General features: G+C 41.9%; 1 protein-coding gene across 2 annotated transcripts in view; it reads left to right on the top strand.

Moving 5' to 3' along the window:
* Positions 1-18,819, top strand: part of LOC126325205 (toll-like receptor 4) — a 101,983-nt gene that overhangs the window by 25,886 nt on the left and 57,278 nt on the right. For both annotated transcript variants that reach the window (XM_049995153.1, XM_049995154.1), the window contains exon 2: positions 3,379-3,710. In XM_049995153.1, coding sequence (XP_049851110.1) covers positions 3,379-3,710 — 332 coding nt within the window. The remainder of the gene's footprint in view (positions 1-3,378; positions 3,711-18,819) is intronic.

The following is an 18,819-nucleotide window of genomic DNA, read 5'->3' as shown; positions in this document are numbered from 1 at the left end:
AAGAGTGTACCTTTAGAAATTTGGCTTTTCTATATTGTTAATTATTTATTTCAGAAATTTCTGGATAGCCTTTGTATTACAAGTACATCTTAGACATATATCACAGCGCAGTTGGGGCGGTAGCGACCCGCACGACCACCATCACGAGTAACGTTTGGCTCTATCCTCCAACACTTTAATCATATTTGGAACTGCGTGCTAAATTATAAGCAGTTCATGCAGACTCGATATCGGCTGCTGAAATGTATAAATCATTCATACAATATAAAAACCATAATCTTTTTAAACACAGCTCTCAGAGTTAGCACCTTTTCGACGTTTCCACAGCACAGGACAAGCGTGCAGAAATGACGCTAAACCTCCGTTTGGTTGTTCAGTGGCATTTCGACACTACAGGAACAGCATACAGAAATGGCAATACACATGCCTGGGCACGTAGTAGCATTCTTAAACAACAATGTCAGCATGCAGGAATGGAGCAAAACCTTGATCTTAATTCATTATGTCGGTGATAGGCGAAATACCCTCAGACTTCAAGAGGAATATAATAATTCCAATCCCGAAGAAAGCAGGTGTTGACAGATGTGAAAATTACCGAACTATCAGTTTAATGAGTCACAGCTGCAAAATACTAACGCGAATTCTTTAGAGACGAATGGAAAAATTGATAGAAGCCGACCTTGGGGAAGCTCTGTTTGGATTCCGTAGAAATATTGGAACACGTGAGGCAATACTGACCGTACGACTTATCTTAGAAGCTAGATTAAGGAAAGGTAAACCTACATTTCTAGCATTTGAAGACTTAGAGGAAGCTTTTGACAATGTTGAGTGGAATACTCTCTTTCAAATTCTAAAGGAGGCAGGGGTAAAATACAGGGAGCGAAAGGCTATTTACAATTTGTACAGAAAGCAGATGGCAGTTGTAAGACTCGAGGGGTATGAAAGGGAAGCGGTGGTTGGGAAGGGAGTGAGACAGGGTTGTAGCCTATCCCCGATGTTATTCAATCTGTATATTGAGCAAGCAGTGAAGGAAACAAAAGAAAAATTCGGAGTAGGTGTTAAAATCCATGGAGAAGAAATAATAACTTTGAGGTTCGCCAATGACACTGTAATTCTGTCAGAGACAGCAAAGGACTTGGAAGAGCAGTTGAACGGAATGGATAGTGTCTTGAAAGGAGGATATAAGATGAACATCAACAAAAGCAAAACGAGGAAAGTGGAATGTAATCGAATTAAGTCAAGTAAATCTGAGGGTATTAGATTAGGAAATGAGTCACTTAAGGTAGCAAAGGAATTTTGATATTTGGGGCGCAAAATAACTGATGATGGTCGAAGTAGAGAGGATATAAAATGTAGACTGGCAATGGCAAGGAAAGCGTTTCTGAAGAAGATCAATTTGTTAACATCGAGTATTGATTTAAGTGTCAGGAAGTCGTTTCTGAAAGTATTTGTATGGAGTGTAGCCATGTATCGAAGTGAAACATGGACGATAAATAGTTTGGACAAGAAGAGAATAGAAGCTTTCGAAATTTGGTGCTACAGAAGAATGCTGAAGATTAGATGGGTAGATCACATAACTAATGAGGAGGTGTTGAATAGGATTGGGGAGAAGAGAAGTTTGTGGCACAACTTGACTAGAAGAAGGTATCGGTTGGTAGAACAAGTTCTGAGGCATCAAGGGATCACCCGTTTAGTATTGGAGGGCAGCGTAGAGGGTAAAAATCGTAGAGGGAGACCAAGAGATGAATACACCAAGCAGATTCAGAAGAATGTAGGTTGCAGTAGGTACTGGCAGATGAAGAAGCTTGCACAGGATAGAGTAGCATGGAGAGCTGCATCAAACCAGTCTCAGGACTGAAGACCACAACAACAACAACTCTATCACAACATAGACAATACCACTCCATTAAACAGACAGTTACGTTTTTACCCGTGGCAAGTGCTACTATCATTTAAACAAATGGAGCAATAAGCTTAATGTATTATAGGAGAACTCGAGCCTGGACGCGAAACTTAATGTTTAACAATTTTCGTAAAACAGAGAATCACAGGAAAACAGTTCTTAAATATATTAAAGATCACCTTGTTGTATAACGCAACATGCCTTACTTGAATATCACTTAAACCTGTGTGTTATATATTTGTTACATATTTTGAAAGAAATGCTTGCATATTACCCGCTCTGACCCATCAACAGGGCAGAATAGGACAAGACAATTTTTTGTGGTATTATCGCTAAACTCTGAAATATTAAAAATATCATCTTATCAATAAGACCTAAAGTTGTTTAGTGAATAATTGAGACTAAGGAATACGAAAGTTTATGAACTCAGTTCAGGTGAATTAGACCAGTTAATCTGAATTAACTTATTAACAGCAATTATACTCTGGTAAAGAACTTGTATAATCGATTTCTGAATCTTGTATGTCTGCTGTTATCTTTTACGTCATCTATAACGAATATGGCAGTGATATTCTAGTTCGCGTTTTCAAGATTCTTGATTAGTGTGTCATCTCTGATGGCGCTTCGTATATGGGTTGAACATTTACAGTTGACGTATATTGACGAACTTTGGAGAGTGATATCAAATGGAGACAGTTACTTAAACGCTTTTGCACCATAGAAAGTCATATCGAAATTAATTATCGTCATACATATTCATGAAAGAAGAAACTGCAACCATATATTAATGAACGGTTTGAACATCGATTTATTGTATTCAAAGTATTGCAAAATTTCTACACGCGAATGGAATTCAGCATCCTACGTTCAGGATCTGACACTGAAGAAGTGGACTTAATAAGGGGATAATTAATTGCACGAAGATTTAATGTATGTTCTCTTTGTTCCTGGTCAGACTACAGTTACGCACCTGCGGCGTGGCTACACAAGGTCTCATCGACTATATAAGAAATAAAAGTTCTAATCCATTAATTAATTCGTCGTAGGAATCCTGTATTTGACATCAGTAGCGTGTCGGGACAGGCACCTCGAATCTAAGTTCGCATATGTTCGAAAATATGCAGATTGTGCGAAACTTCTTTCAGCAGTTACTCACTACAGAGTTCTTAATACGAACATGAATCACGTCGTTGGGTTTTACCTGCTAATCTCAGGGCACACATCACTAAAAGGAGGCAACACAAGTTTCACAAGATAATTCAAACAGTCGCTCGAATTTTGTTTTAGTTCGAAATCGATGTCATGTCTTCAAACAAAAATTTTTAGAAAATGATGCATGTTAAACTAAAATCCTTATGTTAACTCATTTTTAAATATCATTTGCTTTTATGTAACTGCTTGCGGCAAAAGCATTCAATAGTTAATGAAAGTCATTTTGGGATATAAAATTTTAATTTTCAATTTCTTTTTTGCAGGAACCTCATGGTCGACGTAAACCTGTTGTCTATTATTGGGGCCATGAAACAACTGGAATACGACAGCTCATTCGATGAGTTCTGGAATTTCACAAACGCAGAGTTCAGTGCTGAGAGTGGCTTCCTGGCCGCAGTCACTTTCAATGAAAAGGTGGTCAAGCCGCGGCCTTGTCTCATATCGCTGGGCAACATCCACAATTTGGGCGGTACCAGTGTCGAGGAATTGAGCCTTTATAACAACAAGGTCAGCCCCACAAGCCTCACGTTTGGACCAATGCCAAAGCTAAGGATACTGCGACTTGTCCACTGTTCTTTATTGGTTTTTCCGGATGGTATGTATATACTCCGTCTATGCGTTAGACAATAATTTTCCTTGAAAGTTCTACATTAAAATATCTCTCTGTCTTTCTGTTCTACCTCTTACTGACATGTATAAACTCATAAGGCAACGCATACCAACAAGTCAATGCACACCTCTCAATCCCACAAAGCACTGAAAGGCTGGCAGCGAAGAGGAGTACATTTTCGAGATTATCACACTTGATGGTTTCCAATTACCTTACCAGGAAGCAGTGAAAGATTTCAGCATAATGTTGGGTGAGCATCTAAACTGAAAAAAAAAAATTGTTGCCACACGCCTCTCCTCTGCCTGCATGCATTCCAAAGGTTTAGAAAAATATTTCCACTTGAAAGTGAACAAAAATTAGTCCAGTCTTCAGTGCTGGGAAGTCTTTACTAGTATGATTTATCTCAACATGGTGCAAATACACTACTGGCCATTCAAATTGCTACACCAAGAAGAAATGCACATGATAAATGGGACTGGACAAATACATTATCCTAGAACTGACATATGATTACATTTTCACGCAATTTGGGTGCATAGATCCTGAGAAATCAGTACCCAGAACAACCAACTCTCGCCATAATAATGGACTTGATACCCCTGGACATTGAGTCAAACAGAGCTTGGATGGTGTGTACAGGTACAGCTGAGAGTGCAACTTCAACACGATACCACAGTTCATCAAGAGTAGTGACTGGCGTATTGTGACGAGCCAGTTGCTCGGCCACCATTGACCAGACGTTTTCATTTGGTGACAGATCTGGAGAATGTGCTGGTCAGGACAGCAGTCGAACATTTTCTGTATCCAGAGAGGCCCGTAAAGGACCTGCAACATGCGCGCGTGCATTATCCTGCTGAAATGTAGGGTTTCGCTGGGATCGAATGAAGGGTAGATCCAGGGGTCGTAACACATCTGAAATGTAACGTCCACTGTTCAAAGTGCAGTCAATGCGAACGAGAGGTGACCTAGAAGTGTAACCAATGGCACCCCATACCATCACGTCGGGTGATATGCCAGTATGGCGATGACGAATACACGCTTCCAACGAGCGTTCATCGCGATGTCGCCAAAAAATGACGTTTTGCCATTCGTGCACCCAGGTTCGTCGTCGAGTCCACCATCGCAGGCGCTCCTGTCTGTGATGCAGCGTCAAGGGTAACCGCAGCCATGGTCTCCGAGCTGATAGTCCGTGCTGCTGCAAACGTCGTCGAACTGTTCGTGCAGATAGTTGTTGTCTTGCAAACGTCCACATCTGTTGACTCAGGGATCGAGACGTGGCTACACGATCCGTTACAGCCATGCAGATAAGATGCTTGTCATCTCGAGTGCTAGTGCTACGAGGCCGTTGGGATCCAGCACGGCGTTCCGTATTACCCTCCTGAACCCACCGATTCCATATTCTGCTAACGGTCATTGGATCTCAGCAATGTCGCGATACGATAAACCGCAATCGCGATAGGCTACAATCCGACCTTTATCATAGTCGGAAACGTGATGGTACGCATTTCTCCTCCTTACACGAGGCATCACAACAACGTTTCATCAGGCAACGCCGGTCAACTGGTGTTTTTGTATGAGAAATCGGTTGGAAACCTTCCTCATGTCAGCACGTTGTAGGAGTTGCCACCGGCTCCAACCGTGTGTGAATGCTTTGAAAAGCTAATCATTTGCATATCACAGCATCTTCTTCCTATCGGTTAAATTTAGCGTCTGTAGCACGTCATCTTAGTGGTGTAGCAATTTTATTGGCCAGTAGAGTAATTAAACCCCCACACAATACCAGGTTGCTATGAATGTTTCTGGAAGATGTGCGTAATATTCAGTTGTGTGTGGATGTTAGCCTTTCCTGTGCCCAGTTGGATGCTATCAGATAGGCCACACGATTTTCAACTGTTTCGGTGTTTTCATTGCTTTCTTAGTCATTGGTGTCCTAAGTAGCTCTCTTCGCGTATCATATGCCATTCATGATTCCATGACTCCAGTATCGCATTGGATACGTACATTACCTCGGCTATAGCTGTGCGTAACACAAAATCATTTCCACTCCTTTCTCAGTTTCAGCCACAGCACCCTGGAACAAACCACCCAACAGCGTCTTATCCAAAACCGCTCTGCATTCAAAACGACACTGATGCTGTATCTATGACCACTTGGCATATTCCAGCAGTTTTCCTTTTGTTCGACAATGAACCAGGATTTCGGCCACACTGTAAAGTATTCATGTTTTCCTCGTTCACATCTTTTTTCATTTTCTTCCGTCTATCTGAGCTGCTACAATTACCATATTTCTTCTCCATCTTCATCTCAACAGTCAACCTTTTCTCCACAATTTCACTTCATTTTTGTACTGCTGCCATTTCTGTTAAATGTCATTACCCACGTTCTACATGAACAGAAGGGAGTCTTAATAATGCAGATATTTCTTAAAATCCTTGTTGTTGTTGTTGTGGTCTTCAGTCCTGAGACTGGTTTGATGCAGCTCTCCATGCTACTCTATCCTGTGCAAGCTTCTTCATCTGCCAGTACCTACTGCAACCTACATCCTTCTGAATCTGCTTAGTGTATTCATCTCTTGGTCTCCCTCTACGATTTTTACCCTCCACGCTGCCCTCCAATGTTAAATTGGTGATCCATTCTTCTGGTCAAGTTGTGCCACAGACTTCTCTTCTCCCTAATCCTATTCAATACTTCCTCATTAGTTATGTGATCTACCCATCTAATCTTCAGCATTCTTCTGTAGCACCAAATTTCGAAAGCTTCTATTCTCTTCTTGTCCAAACTATTTATCGTCCATGTTTCACTTCCGTACATGGCTACACTCCATACAAATACTTTCAGAAATGACTTCCTGACACTTAAATCTATACTCGATGTTAACAAATTTCTCTTCTTCAGAAACGCCTTCCTTGCCATTGCCAGTCTACATTTTATATCCTCTCTACTTCGACCATTATCAGTTATTTTGCTCCCAAAATAGCAAAACTCCTTTACTACTTTAAGTGTCTCATTTCCTAATCTAATTCCCTCAGCAGCACCCGACTTAATTCGACTACATTCCATTATCCTCGTTTTGCTTTTGTTGATGTTCATCTTATATCCTCCTTTCAAGACACTATCCAATCCGTTCAACTGCTCTTCCAAGTCCTTTGCTGTCTCTGACAGAATTACAGTGTCATTGGCGAACCTCAAAGTTATTATTTCTTCTCCATGGATTTTAACACTTACTCCGAATTTTTCTTTTGTTTCCTTCACTGCTTGCTCAATATACAGATTGAATAACATCGGGGATAGGCTACAACCCTCTCTCACTCCCTTCCCAACCACCGCTTCCCTTTCATACCCCTCGAGTCTTACAACTGCCATCTGCTTTCTGTACAAATTGTAAATAGCCTTTCGCTCCCTGTATTTTACCCCTGCCTCCTTTAGAATTTGAAAGAGAGTATTCCAGTCAACATAGTCAAAACCTTTCTCTAAGTCTACAAATGCTAGAAACGTAGATTTGCCTTTCCTTAATCTAGCTCCTAAGATACGTCGTAGGGTCAGTATTGCCTCACGTGTTCCAACATTTCTACGGAATCCAAACTGATCTTCCCCGAGGTCGGCTTCTACTAGTTTTTGCATTCGTCTGTAAACAATTCGCGTTAGTATTTTGCAGCTGTGACTTATTAAACTGATAGATCGATAATTTTCACATCTGTCAACAACTGCTTTCTTTGGGATTGGAATTATTATATTCTTCTTGAAGTCTGAGGGTATTTCACCTGTCTCGTACATCTTGCTCACCAGATGGAAGAGTTTTGTCAGGACTGGCTCTCCCAAGGCCGTCAGTAGTTCTAATGGAATGTTGTCTACTCCCGGGGCCTTGTTCCGACTCAGGTCTTTCAGTGCTCTGTCAAACTCTTCACGCAGTATCGTATCTCCCAGTTCATCTTCATCTACATCGTCTTCCATTTCCATAATATTGTCCTCAAGTACATCGCCCTTGTATAGACCTTCTATATACTTCTTCCACCTTTCTACTTTTCCTTCTTTGCTTAGAACTGGGTTTCCATCTGAGCTCTTGATGTTCATACATGTGGCTCTCTTATCTCCAAAGGTCTCTCTAATTTTCCTGTAAACAGTATCTATTTTACCCCTAGTGAGGTAAGCGTCTACATCCTTACATTTGTCCTGTAGTCATCCCTGCTTAGCCATTTTGCACTTCCTGTCGATCTCATTTTTGAGACGTCTGTATTCCTTTTTGCCTGCTTCATTTACTGCATTTTTATATTTTTTCCTTTCATCAATTAAATTCAATATTTCTTCTGTTACCCAAGGATTTCTACTAGCCCTCGTCTTTTTACCTACTTGATCTTCTGCTGCCTTCACTACTTCATCCCTCAAAGCTACCCATTCTTCTTCTATTGTATTTCTTTCCCCCATTCCTGTCAATTGCTCCCTTACGCTCTCCCTGAAACTCTGTACAACCTCTGGTTCTTTTAGTTTATCTAGGTCCCATCTATTTAAATTCCCACCTTTTTGCAGTTTCTTCAGTTTTAATCTACAGTTTAATCATAACCAATAGATTGTGGTCAGAGTCCACATCTGCCAATGGAAATGTCTTACAATTTAAAACCTGGTTCCTAAATCTCTGTCATACCATTATATAATCTATCTGAAACCTGTCAGTATCTCCAGGCTTCTTCCATGTGTACAACCTTTTTTTATGATTCTTGAACCAAGTGTTAGCTATGATTAAGTTGTGCTCTGTGCAAAATTCTACCAGGCGGCTTCCTCTTTCATTTCTTTGCCCCAGTCCATATTCACCTACTACGTTTCCTTCTCTCCCTTTTCCTACTACCAAATTCCAGTCACCCATGACTATTAAATTTTCGTCACCCTTCACTATCTGAATAATTTCTTTTATTTCATCATACACTTCTTCAATTTCTTCGTCAACTGCAGAGCTAGTTGGCATATAAACTTGTACTACTGTAGTAGGTGTGGGCTTCGTATCTATCTTGGCCACAACAATGCGTTCACTATGCTGTTTGTAGTAGCTTACCCGCATTCCTATTGTTTTATTCATTATTAAACCTACTTCTGCATGACCTCTATTTGATTTTGTGTTTATAACCCTGTAGTCACGTGACCAGAAGTCTTGTTCCTCCTGCCACCGAACTGCACTAATTCCCACTATATCTAACTTTAACTTATCCATTTCCCTTTTTAAATTTTCTAACCTACCTGCCCGATTCAGGGATCTGACATTCCACGCTCCGATCCGTAGAACGCCAGTTTTCTTTCTCCTGATAACGACATCCTCTTGAGTAGATTTAAAATCCTTATATGAATTATTATACAGGGTGTTACAAAAAGGTACGGCCAAATTTTCAGGAAACATTCCTCACACACAAAGAAAGAAAATATGTTATGTGGACATGTGTCTGGAAACGCTTACTTTCCATGTTAGAGCTCATTTTATTACTTCTCTTCAAATCACATTAATTATGGAATGGAAACACACAGCAACAGAACGCACCAACGTGACATCAAACACTTTGTTACAGGAAATGTTCAAAATGTCCTCCGTTACCGAGGATACATGCATCCACCCTCCGTCGCATGGAATCCCTGATGCGCTGATGCAGTCCTGGAGAATGCCGTATTGAATCACAGCCGTCCACAATACGAGCACGAAGAGTCTCTATATTTGGTACCGGTGTTGCGTAGACAAGAGCTTTCAAATGCCCCCATAAATGAAGGTCAAGAGGGTTGAGGCCAGGAGAGCGTGGAGGCCATGGAATTGGTCCGCCTCTACCAATCCATCGGTCACCGAATCTGTTGTTGAGAAGCGTACGATCACTTCGACTGAAATGTGCAGGAGCTCCATCGGGCATGACCCACATGTTGTGTCGTACTTGTAAAGGCACATGTTCTAGCAGCACAGGTAGAGTATCCCGTATGAAATCATGATAACGTGCTCCATTGAGCGTAAGTGGAAGAACATGGGGCCCAATCAAGACATCACCAACAATGCCTGCCCAAACGTTCACAGAAAATCTGTGTTGATGACGTGATTGCACAATTGCGTGCGGATTCTCGTCAGCCCACACATGTTGATTGTGAAAATTTACTATTTGATCACGTTGAAATGAAGCCTCATCCGTAAAGAGAACATTTGCACTGAAATGAGGATTGGCACATTGTTGGATGAACCATTCGCTGAAGTGTACCCGTGGAGGCCAATCAGCTGCTGATAGTGCCTGCACACGCTGTACATGGTACGGAAACAACTGATTCTCCCGTAGCACTCTCCATTCAGTGACGTGGTCAACGTTACCTTGTACAGCAGCAATTTCTCTGACGCTGACATTAGGGTTATCGTCAACTGCACGAAGAATTGCCTCGTCCATTGCAGGTGTCCTCGTCGTTCTAGGCCTTCCCCAGTCATAGGCTGGAATGTTCCGTGCTCCCTAAGACGCCGATCAATTGCTTCGAACGTCTTCCTGTCGGGACACCTTCGTTCTGGAAATTAGTCTCGATACAAACGTACCGCGCCACGGCTATTGCCCCGTGCTAATCCATACATCAAATGGGCATCTGCCAACTCCGCATCTGTAAACATTGCACTGACTGCAAAACCACGTTCGTGATGAACACTAACCTGTTGATACTACGTACCGATGTGCTTGAGGCTAGTACTGTAGAGCAATGAGTCTCATGTCAACACAAGCACCGAAGTCAACATTACCTTCCTTCAATTGGGCCAACTGGTGGTGAATCGAGGAAGTACAGTACATACTGACGAAACTAAAGTGAGCTATAACCTGGAAATTAAGCGTTTCCGGACACATGTACAGATAACATCTTTTCTTTATTTGTGTGTGAGGAATGTTTCCTGAACGTTTGGCCGTACCTTTTTGTAACACCCTGTATAATAATTCATATAAGGATTTTAAGAAATATCTTCATTATTAACACCTCTTTGTAACATCCTGTATATATTGTCACTGTATTATTATTAACAAAGTTACTATCTGCAGTATTTTCATTACAATTATCATTATACAGGGTGTATAAAAATATGGAAAACCGAAAACGCAACACATACCACAACTAATACATTGCAGGAAATCCATTGGCATTCAAAACAGCTTTCATTCGTCTCGGAATGCGTAAATACAGCACCAGTGTGCTTTTCGAGCGGATTTTATACCATTCTGCCTGCAAAATAGGGGCAAGTTCTGGTAACGATGCTGGAGGTTAACAGCAATGCGCACACTTCTCTCCATAGTAGACCACAAAGGCTCTATAATATTGAGATCTGGTGACAGCAGTGACTACGGGTGATGCAACACTGCATCCTCATGCTCACAAAACTAGACTTGGATGATGTGGATCGTGTGAACAGTGACACTGTGGTCTTGGAACGTCTCATTACCATTGGGTAACAAACATTGTCCTGTGGTAACGACCTGGTCAACTAAAATGCTCCCATAATTCTTGGCAGTAACGACCTTGCAGAATAACTACGGGGCGCATGGAATACCACGACATTGCTTTCCAAATCATCACCGAAGCCCCACCATGTTTCACTCTTGGGACGTAAACTCGGTCAGAAATTGGAAACAGAGTGAAACAAACTCATACGACCAAATGACTTTCTTCCATTGCTTCATAGTTCATCACTCAACAGACTCATTCGTCGGCGTTATGACTTAACGGATACTGTTGTTCCGCTTTCCTTGTATGCGGTATTAATCTTAGATACGATGCCTCTCGAAACACCTAACGCTTTGGCTGCCTTGATTAAGGAAGCATCCACCCTACGAACGCCAACAAGCTGTCCACGTTCGAATTCACTTAGTTCCGCCATAAAGCACTCACAATTGCACACAACACTATTCTGACCGGTCGTGCGGTAGCGTTCTCGCTTCCCACGCCCGGGTTCCTGGGTTCGATTCCCGGCGGGGTCAGGGATTTTCTCTGCCTCGTGATGGCTGGGTGTTGTGTGATGTCCTTAGGTTAGTTAGGTTTAAGCAGTTCTAAGTTCTAGGGGACTGATGACCTCAGATGTTAAGTTCCATAGTGCTCAGAGCCATTTGAACTATTCTGACCGCGACTGACTGTATTGAGTGCATTGCACGGTTGCCGTTCGGGGTCAGATACAACAGCGTATCCTGCAGGCTCAGCCTGCATCTGCATTTATGCCCAAGCACGCTTTTCTCGCGGTGTTTCCATATCTTGCCCCAACCACTGTATATTATACCTCACTAGCGATGTATGATTAGACATAAGGGAGCCCTGGATGCCCTAATCTTCCCAACTGAAATAAAGCAGTGAATAAATTAATAAATAAGACTTATTTCAAACTACTCCCTCAATAGTGATTATTCAGTTAATATTGTCTTGAACATATCCCGGAAGCCCTCTGAATAACTGTCCAGGCTGTTCTGAATTTCCAAGAAATTTATTGCTACTCTAAATCAGAGTGGAAAAAATAACTGTTCTAAATGTAATTTATGGCTCAGTTTCTGTAGCTTTATGGCCTCCTTTTCGATTAGCAGTCTGTAACGAAACCCGAAATTTATGCGTTTTTCATTGGATTATCAGACGAGTCTGCAAATAGAATACGTACTGCTTCGTGACACGTATCTCCTTCTTCACGTAAGATCATGCAATTTTAACACTGCCGGCCGCTGTGGCCGAGCGGTTCTAGGCGCTTCAGTCCGGAACCGCGTTGCTGCTACCATCACATGTTCGAATCCTGCTTCGGGCATAAATGTGTGGGATTCCTTGGGTTAGTTAGGTTTAAGTAGTTCTAAGTCTAGGGGACTGATGACTTCAGATGTTAAGTCTCATAGTGCTTAGAGCCATTAGAACCATTTTTTAACTCAAATCGTCATCGAACTATTAATCAAACGTCTCAGTTACACCTCGTACGCATTGGTTACTCAAGATAGTGTGAAAATTTTTAATACTTTTGTATTTCGGTTAATTCCTGTACCTTCAAAAAGGTGCTGAATCTTAAATGTATGGGCCGTAAGGACGACATTTTTTCGAACAAATATAAAAGTATGTAATGAAAGACATACACAAAGATGATCTTTTCTCGTTCACTTCCAGTGTAAAAATGTATTTCAATCCGTGAAACAAGAGACTTTTCCCAACGTCCCATTTATCAGACGTAAGATATTACTCCCACGCAAAAACTTCCCAACCCTAATGATATATCCGTTACAAACTGTTAACTGCTTAAGTTCGGATCCTACAGACTATGTATGTGTGTCTCTACGCTCGACGGCATCTACAAACACGGAAAGAAAACTTACGAAACAAAGCTGAACAATAAACCAGTGACGGGACTGCACGGTACAGAAGCTCAGTCAGCGCGAGAAGGCAAGAGGGCCTTTAACTCTGTTTCTAGCGGCGATTTGGTTGGTTGTAATGTTTGCGGGAGCGACAACGACTTGGTCTTTACCAGCATTCCATAAAACGGATAGAGAAAATTGCTGTTAAAGTCTTCACGCACACATAAGCAACGCACACAAAACTGTAAGTAACCAAAAACTAAAGAGAAAAATCATTTCCGAAGAAGGAGGAGGAGGAGGAGAAGAAGAAGGAGGAAATAACAAACGCCACAATTAAAAAAAAAAAAAAGGTGTTGTGGCTATCTCTAAGAGGAAATGTTTGGCCGTCTCCATCCTATGGTAACTAAGTTTCTCCCACCATCATTTTAGAAATAACTCATGACCCGAAACAAAATACATTTTGCTCAATAAACACCACGCTGCCACTTAAAATGGAGGAAACCGGTAAACCCCCGATTGTTTAAAGACTCGAGCTCTCATGTGTAAAACTGCAATAATCTTCTAGTTGCTTTACAAATGAGTTAACGAGTCAAATATTTGACGTTAAGCAGGTAAGAGAAAAAATGTTCAAAAAATGTTTACAAATATGTTTAAAGTTTGTTGGAAGTCGCTAACACTGGATGAGCATACTCTTAGAAATTTGCTCTCAGCTTTAAGCAGAAGCAGTTTTTCGTGCATCGCAATAAACGACGGTCATTCAGTAATTAAAGAGACAAATTGGTCTGGAGGTAAAAGCGTTTATTTTTAAAAATCAATACTTTTTCTTCTTTTCAACATAATCCCCTTGAACATTTATGAACTTGTTCCAACGGACTAGAAGCTTTTACATTCCGGCTGCAAAGAACTCTTTATCTTGATATTGGAACCAATTTCCCACAAACTTTTTCACGTCTTCGTTGTCCAGGAACCTCTTCCCACGTAATGCCTGCTTCAGTGCACCAAACAAATGAAAATAACTAGGTGCTAAATCAGGACTGTGAGGGGGTGAGGCAGTACTTCCCAGCCAATTTTGTCGATGGTTTCACGGGTTGGTTGAGCAGTATGACGACGTGCGTTGTCTTGCTGGAGAATCACACCTCTCCTCTGAGATCCACGACGTCTCTCTCTCATGGCTGGCTTCACCTTACTAGAAAGCAAATCCGACTAGCATTGGCTGTTCATTGTACGCTGCTCTTCGAGATAATCACAAAAAAATGGACCTTCAGCATCCCAAAACATCGTCAGCATGACATTTCCCGCTCATACTTGGGTTTTGAACTTTATCTTGACAGGTGAGTTGGGATGCTTCCACTCCATGCTTTGTGTTTTTGATTCTGGCTCGTAATAGTGAACCCAAGCTTCATCACAAGTTAAAGTTTTGTTGAGGAAGTGTCACTTTCACTTTCATAACGTTCATTTAGCTCTTTGCACATTCTCAAACTTGTTTCCTCGTGTAGCCGCATCAACTCCTTTGGGACCCATCTTGCACATGTTTTGCGGTACTTCAGATTGTTACAGATAATGTTATGAACTGTACCAGCACTAACTTGAACCTTATCAACTATCATTTCCACAGTCACATGGCGGTCGGCACGAATAATATCATCAGTTTGACTTTCAAGTGAGGGAGTTGAAAGTGTAACTGGTCGGCCAGAACGGTGTTCGCCAGTCACAGAGTCGCAACCATTTTTGAACTGCTCTACCCACATGTAAAAAATTGCACGATCAAATTTAGACAGTCTACAATATATATTCACTGGTTTCTGACCTTCAGCAAGTAAAAAACGAATAACAGAACATTGTTCAACTAATGTGGACGTTTAAAGCGGACTCGCCATCTTCAAACGTATTTTTGAGGTTATAAACAAAATAATGCTGATACATCAGCTGATCAGGGATCATACCAGTGACGCCAACTTCGAGCCATAAAAGTACCAAACTTGCCCTACCAACAGTTTTTTTCCCCAGACCAATTTGTCTCTTTAATTGTTGAATGACCCTCGTATATGACGTCATATCTTCTAAAATATGTGTCGTACAATGACATAAATTTGAAGGTACTTTCAGAGGTATATGTAGATACTGTCTGGAAAATATGGTACGAATAGAGTTAGCCGCAAAGAAGTAATAAATTAAAACGTCCTGCTTGATGGTGAAGTTCGACTGCTTGAACAGCGAGACTGCCGGATGCGGTAAGCGTTATTCTTTTCGTCATTCTGTCGGGATGCCAGAGAGAAAAGTTTCACAAATATTTGAAATTACCTGTATGTGTAAGTTTCCTTGCGAGTGGCTAAGCCCTCATTCTCAAATGCTGGATAATATAGTCTGGGTCTTTTGCATACGGTGGCTTACACTGCATCAAGAAATATACACCGAAGTTACAAAAGTGATGGCATACCACCGAATATAGTGTCAGGTCTCCTTTTGCCCTGCGTAGTGCAGCATCTCGACGTGGAACGGACTCAACAAGTCGTTGGAAGTCCCCTGCAGCAACAATGAGCAATGTTGCCTCAACAGGTGTCCGTAACTGCGAAAGTCTTGACGGTGCAGGCTTTTGTGAGTGAACTGATCTCTCTTCCATACACGTTCGATGGGATTCATGCTGGGCCATCTGGGTGGGAAAATAATTCGCTCGAATTGTCGAGAATGTTCTTCAAACCAATCGCAAACAAATGGTTGTTTGGGAAAATGAAGTTCATGAATATCTGCAAATGGTTTCGAAGGAGGCAAAGATAACCACTTCCAGCCAGCGGTCAGTGTAATTGGACGAGAGGGCCCAGTCCATTCCATGTAAACACAGACCACCCTTTTATAGAACTACCACCAGCTTGCGCAGTGCCTTGTTGACAACTTGGCTCCATGGCTTTGTGGGGTCTGCGCCACACTCGAACCCATCACCTCTTCCAAACTGAAATCGGGACTCATCTGACCAGGCCATGGTTATCCAGTCGTCTAGGGTCCAACTGATGTGGTCACGACCACAGGAGAGGCGCTGGAGGCAATGTCGTGCTGACAGCAAAGGCACTCGCGTCGGTCATCTGCTGCCATGGCCCAATAATGCCAAATTTCGCTGTACTGACCTGATGGATACTTTCCTCGTGCGTCCCACACTGACTTCTGCGGTTATTTCACGTAATGCTGCTTGTCTTTCAGCACCAACAACTCTACACGAACGCAGCTGCTCTTGGTCTTTAAGTAAAGGCTTTCGGCCACGGCGTTGTCCATGATGAGAGGTATTCTCGGAACATTCTTGATATCGGAGTTCTCAAGTCCCAAAGGATTTCGGAAATGGAATGTCCCAAGCGTTTAGCTCACACTACCATTCCGAGATCAAAGTCTGTTAATTCATCTTTTCACACGAATCACATAAATACATATGACAGCTCCATCAATCGACTGCCCTTTTGTACCTTGTGTACGCGATACTACCGCCATCTGCGTATGTGATATCGGTCTCCCATGACTTCTGTCATCTCAGTGTACACAATTTCTGACTACAATTCATGTCTTAACGTGTTCAATCTTTAACATGAGGTTCTGCCTCTCAATGAGTAGATTATGAGAGCATTTTTAATTTTTTAATTAAATTAATACTTATATGAAGTACTGAAAATCAAACTTTTGTTATCCCTGGAAGCTTTTAGATAGGGAACGTACAACTGAGAGTAGGTACCATCAACCGGGTTAGCCGTTTAATAATATAGATGTTGCGATATCGTCTTGTCTGTAATAAAATGAAGTTCGCTTTAATGCGACGCACTGTAAATTATAGGCTACAACCATTGTCAGTTTTTGGGTCTTCTCTCCAAATAAGTCGACGAATACCCCTACATTTACTCTGGTTGTGGTAGATTCTCTGCTTCTGAATGACTGGTGGGATGTTCTTCAGAAAGAGATAGTTGATTCTATGGGCCTAATTTGTTCTGTTGCACCGCCACCACTCTGTTTTCCCACTAAGCACTCTCCTCATGATCGAGATCATCGTATGTGCAGGATGTCATATTTTGCCATTTTTCGAGTTCCTTTTTATCTACGTGCCTCGGTACTCAGCACAATGAAATTTCTGTTCCTGGTCACATTAAATAGAGGAGGCTGTCTTGATCACACAGTATATTTCCTCTGATGGATGCAACTGTGTGTCAGTCTCCAAGGTACTCGGGGAGTCGGACAAGATGAAATACTTATTCCTTCTATTAACCTCTTCTCGTTCCAATGACCTCAGAATATCTGACATACTTGCATCAAAAGGTTAATATCGCTAAGAAGTGATTCCCAAACGGACTGCAAGCAAATATGAATGATTATCCTTCGACGTCCCCCTATTTAGATCCATGAGTGAAAACTGAAGTTGGGCCGCCGTTGTCTTCTAAAATAAAGTAGAATATTCGTTTAAAACATACTGAGGAGCACAAGCGTAATTTCACTCGTCTTTAAAACCATTCTCATCCTCAATAACAATGTGGGTTGAAAATTATGTACACCAGGCTTGCAATAAACATTTAAATTTGCCACACCTAAACTTCTAAGGTGCTGCTTTTCTGGGATCGTAAGCGACTTTCTTCATCATCTATAAGTTACTAATACGAGCTCAGTACATTGTCAAATAAATGTACTCTACAATGGTGACTTAGTCGTTGCCTACAATTTTTAAAAATGGCGGACAACGGGCTGGTGTCTTCGGAGGCAAAAGGCCGATTCATTATCGCATCACAGTGGCGTAGAACGGCGTCCGCTCCTTGAGCCCCTGACGCCAGTTTAATATAGCGGATCTGTAAACAACATAACCACAGTGCAAATTGGATCGAGCAGAGGTTTTATAAAGCCGTAACATACACTGCGTTCAAGCTGCCGAGGAACCTCACGTTAGCCTCTTTCTAGCGTGACATCCAAGTGAATTTCTCATTAAAACTGAGACCCATGAATGTCAACGACGTTTTAAGATCACGAATATCGTTCCTGAAACGTTACTGCTGCAAGGTAAATAGTCCACAAGAACAGAAACTTTGTAATGGGAAGTTAAAATCTATGCTTCCTGCTCAGCCCTCCAGCTCATGAGGCACCGTTCACCTTGGCTAATAATCAGGTGAGAAGTCGACAAGGGTTACTGACTGGAGTAGAATTGTCTACAGTGATGAGTCCCGCTTCGAACTGAACCCCAGTGACCAGCGAAGACGTGTCTGGACGCACCCCAGACAGCGGTGGGACACCAGCTCGCTTGTCGCCCCTCATACGGCCGGAGAATCAGGAGTATTGATCTGGGATGTCATTTCTTTTCATAGTAGGCCGCCTTTGGTTGTAATCTGCGGCACCCCTACAGCACAGCAGTACGTCGGCGATATTCTACGCCCCGTTTTGTTGCCTTTCATGGTAAACCATCCTGGGCTTTCATTTCAAAAAGATAATGCCCGCCCACACATGGCGAGATTTTCTACTACTTATCTTCGTACTTTCCAAAGCCTACCTTGGCCAGCAAGGTTGTTGGATCTCTGTCCGATTGAGAACGTTTGGATCATTATGTGCAAGACCCTCCAGCCAGCTCGGGATTTTGACGACTAACGCGCCAATTGAGCAGAACTTGAGACGATATCCCTCAGGAGTAAATTCAACAAGTCTATTAATCAACGACAAGCCGAGTAACTGCTTGCACAAGGGCCAAAGGTGGACCAACGAGTTATTGACTAGCTCTATTTATGAAACTCTTTCTCTTGAATAAATAACTGATTCATTGTAAAAATGTAATCGTTTGTTTGTCTGTACATGAA

This window comes from Schistocerca gregaria, chromosome 2 (genome assembly GCF_023897955.1).
Source record: "Schistocerca gregaria isolate iqSchGreg1 chromosome 2, iqSchGreg1.2, whole genome shotgun sequence".
NCBI classification, from domain to species: domain Eukaryota; kingdom Metazoa; phylum Arthropoda; class Insecta; order Orthoptera; family Acrididae; genus Schistocerca; species Schistocerca gregaria.
The sequence above is the reverse complement of the archived record's forward strand: the minus strand, read 5'-3'. Positions and strand labels throughout refer to the sequence as shown.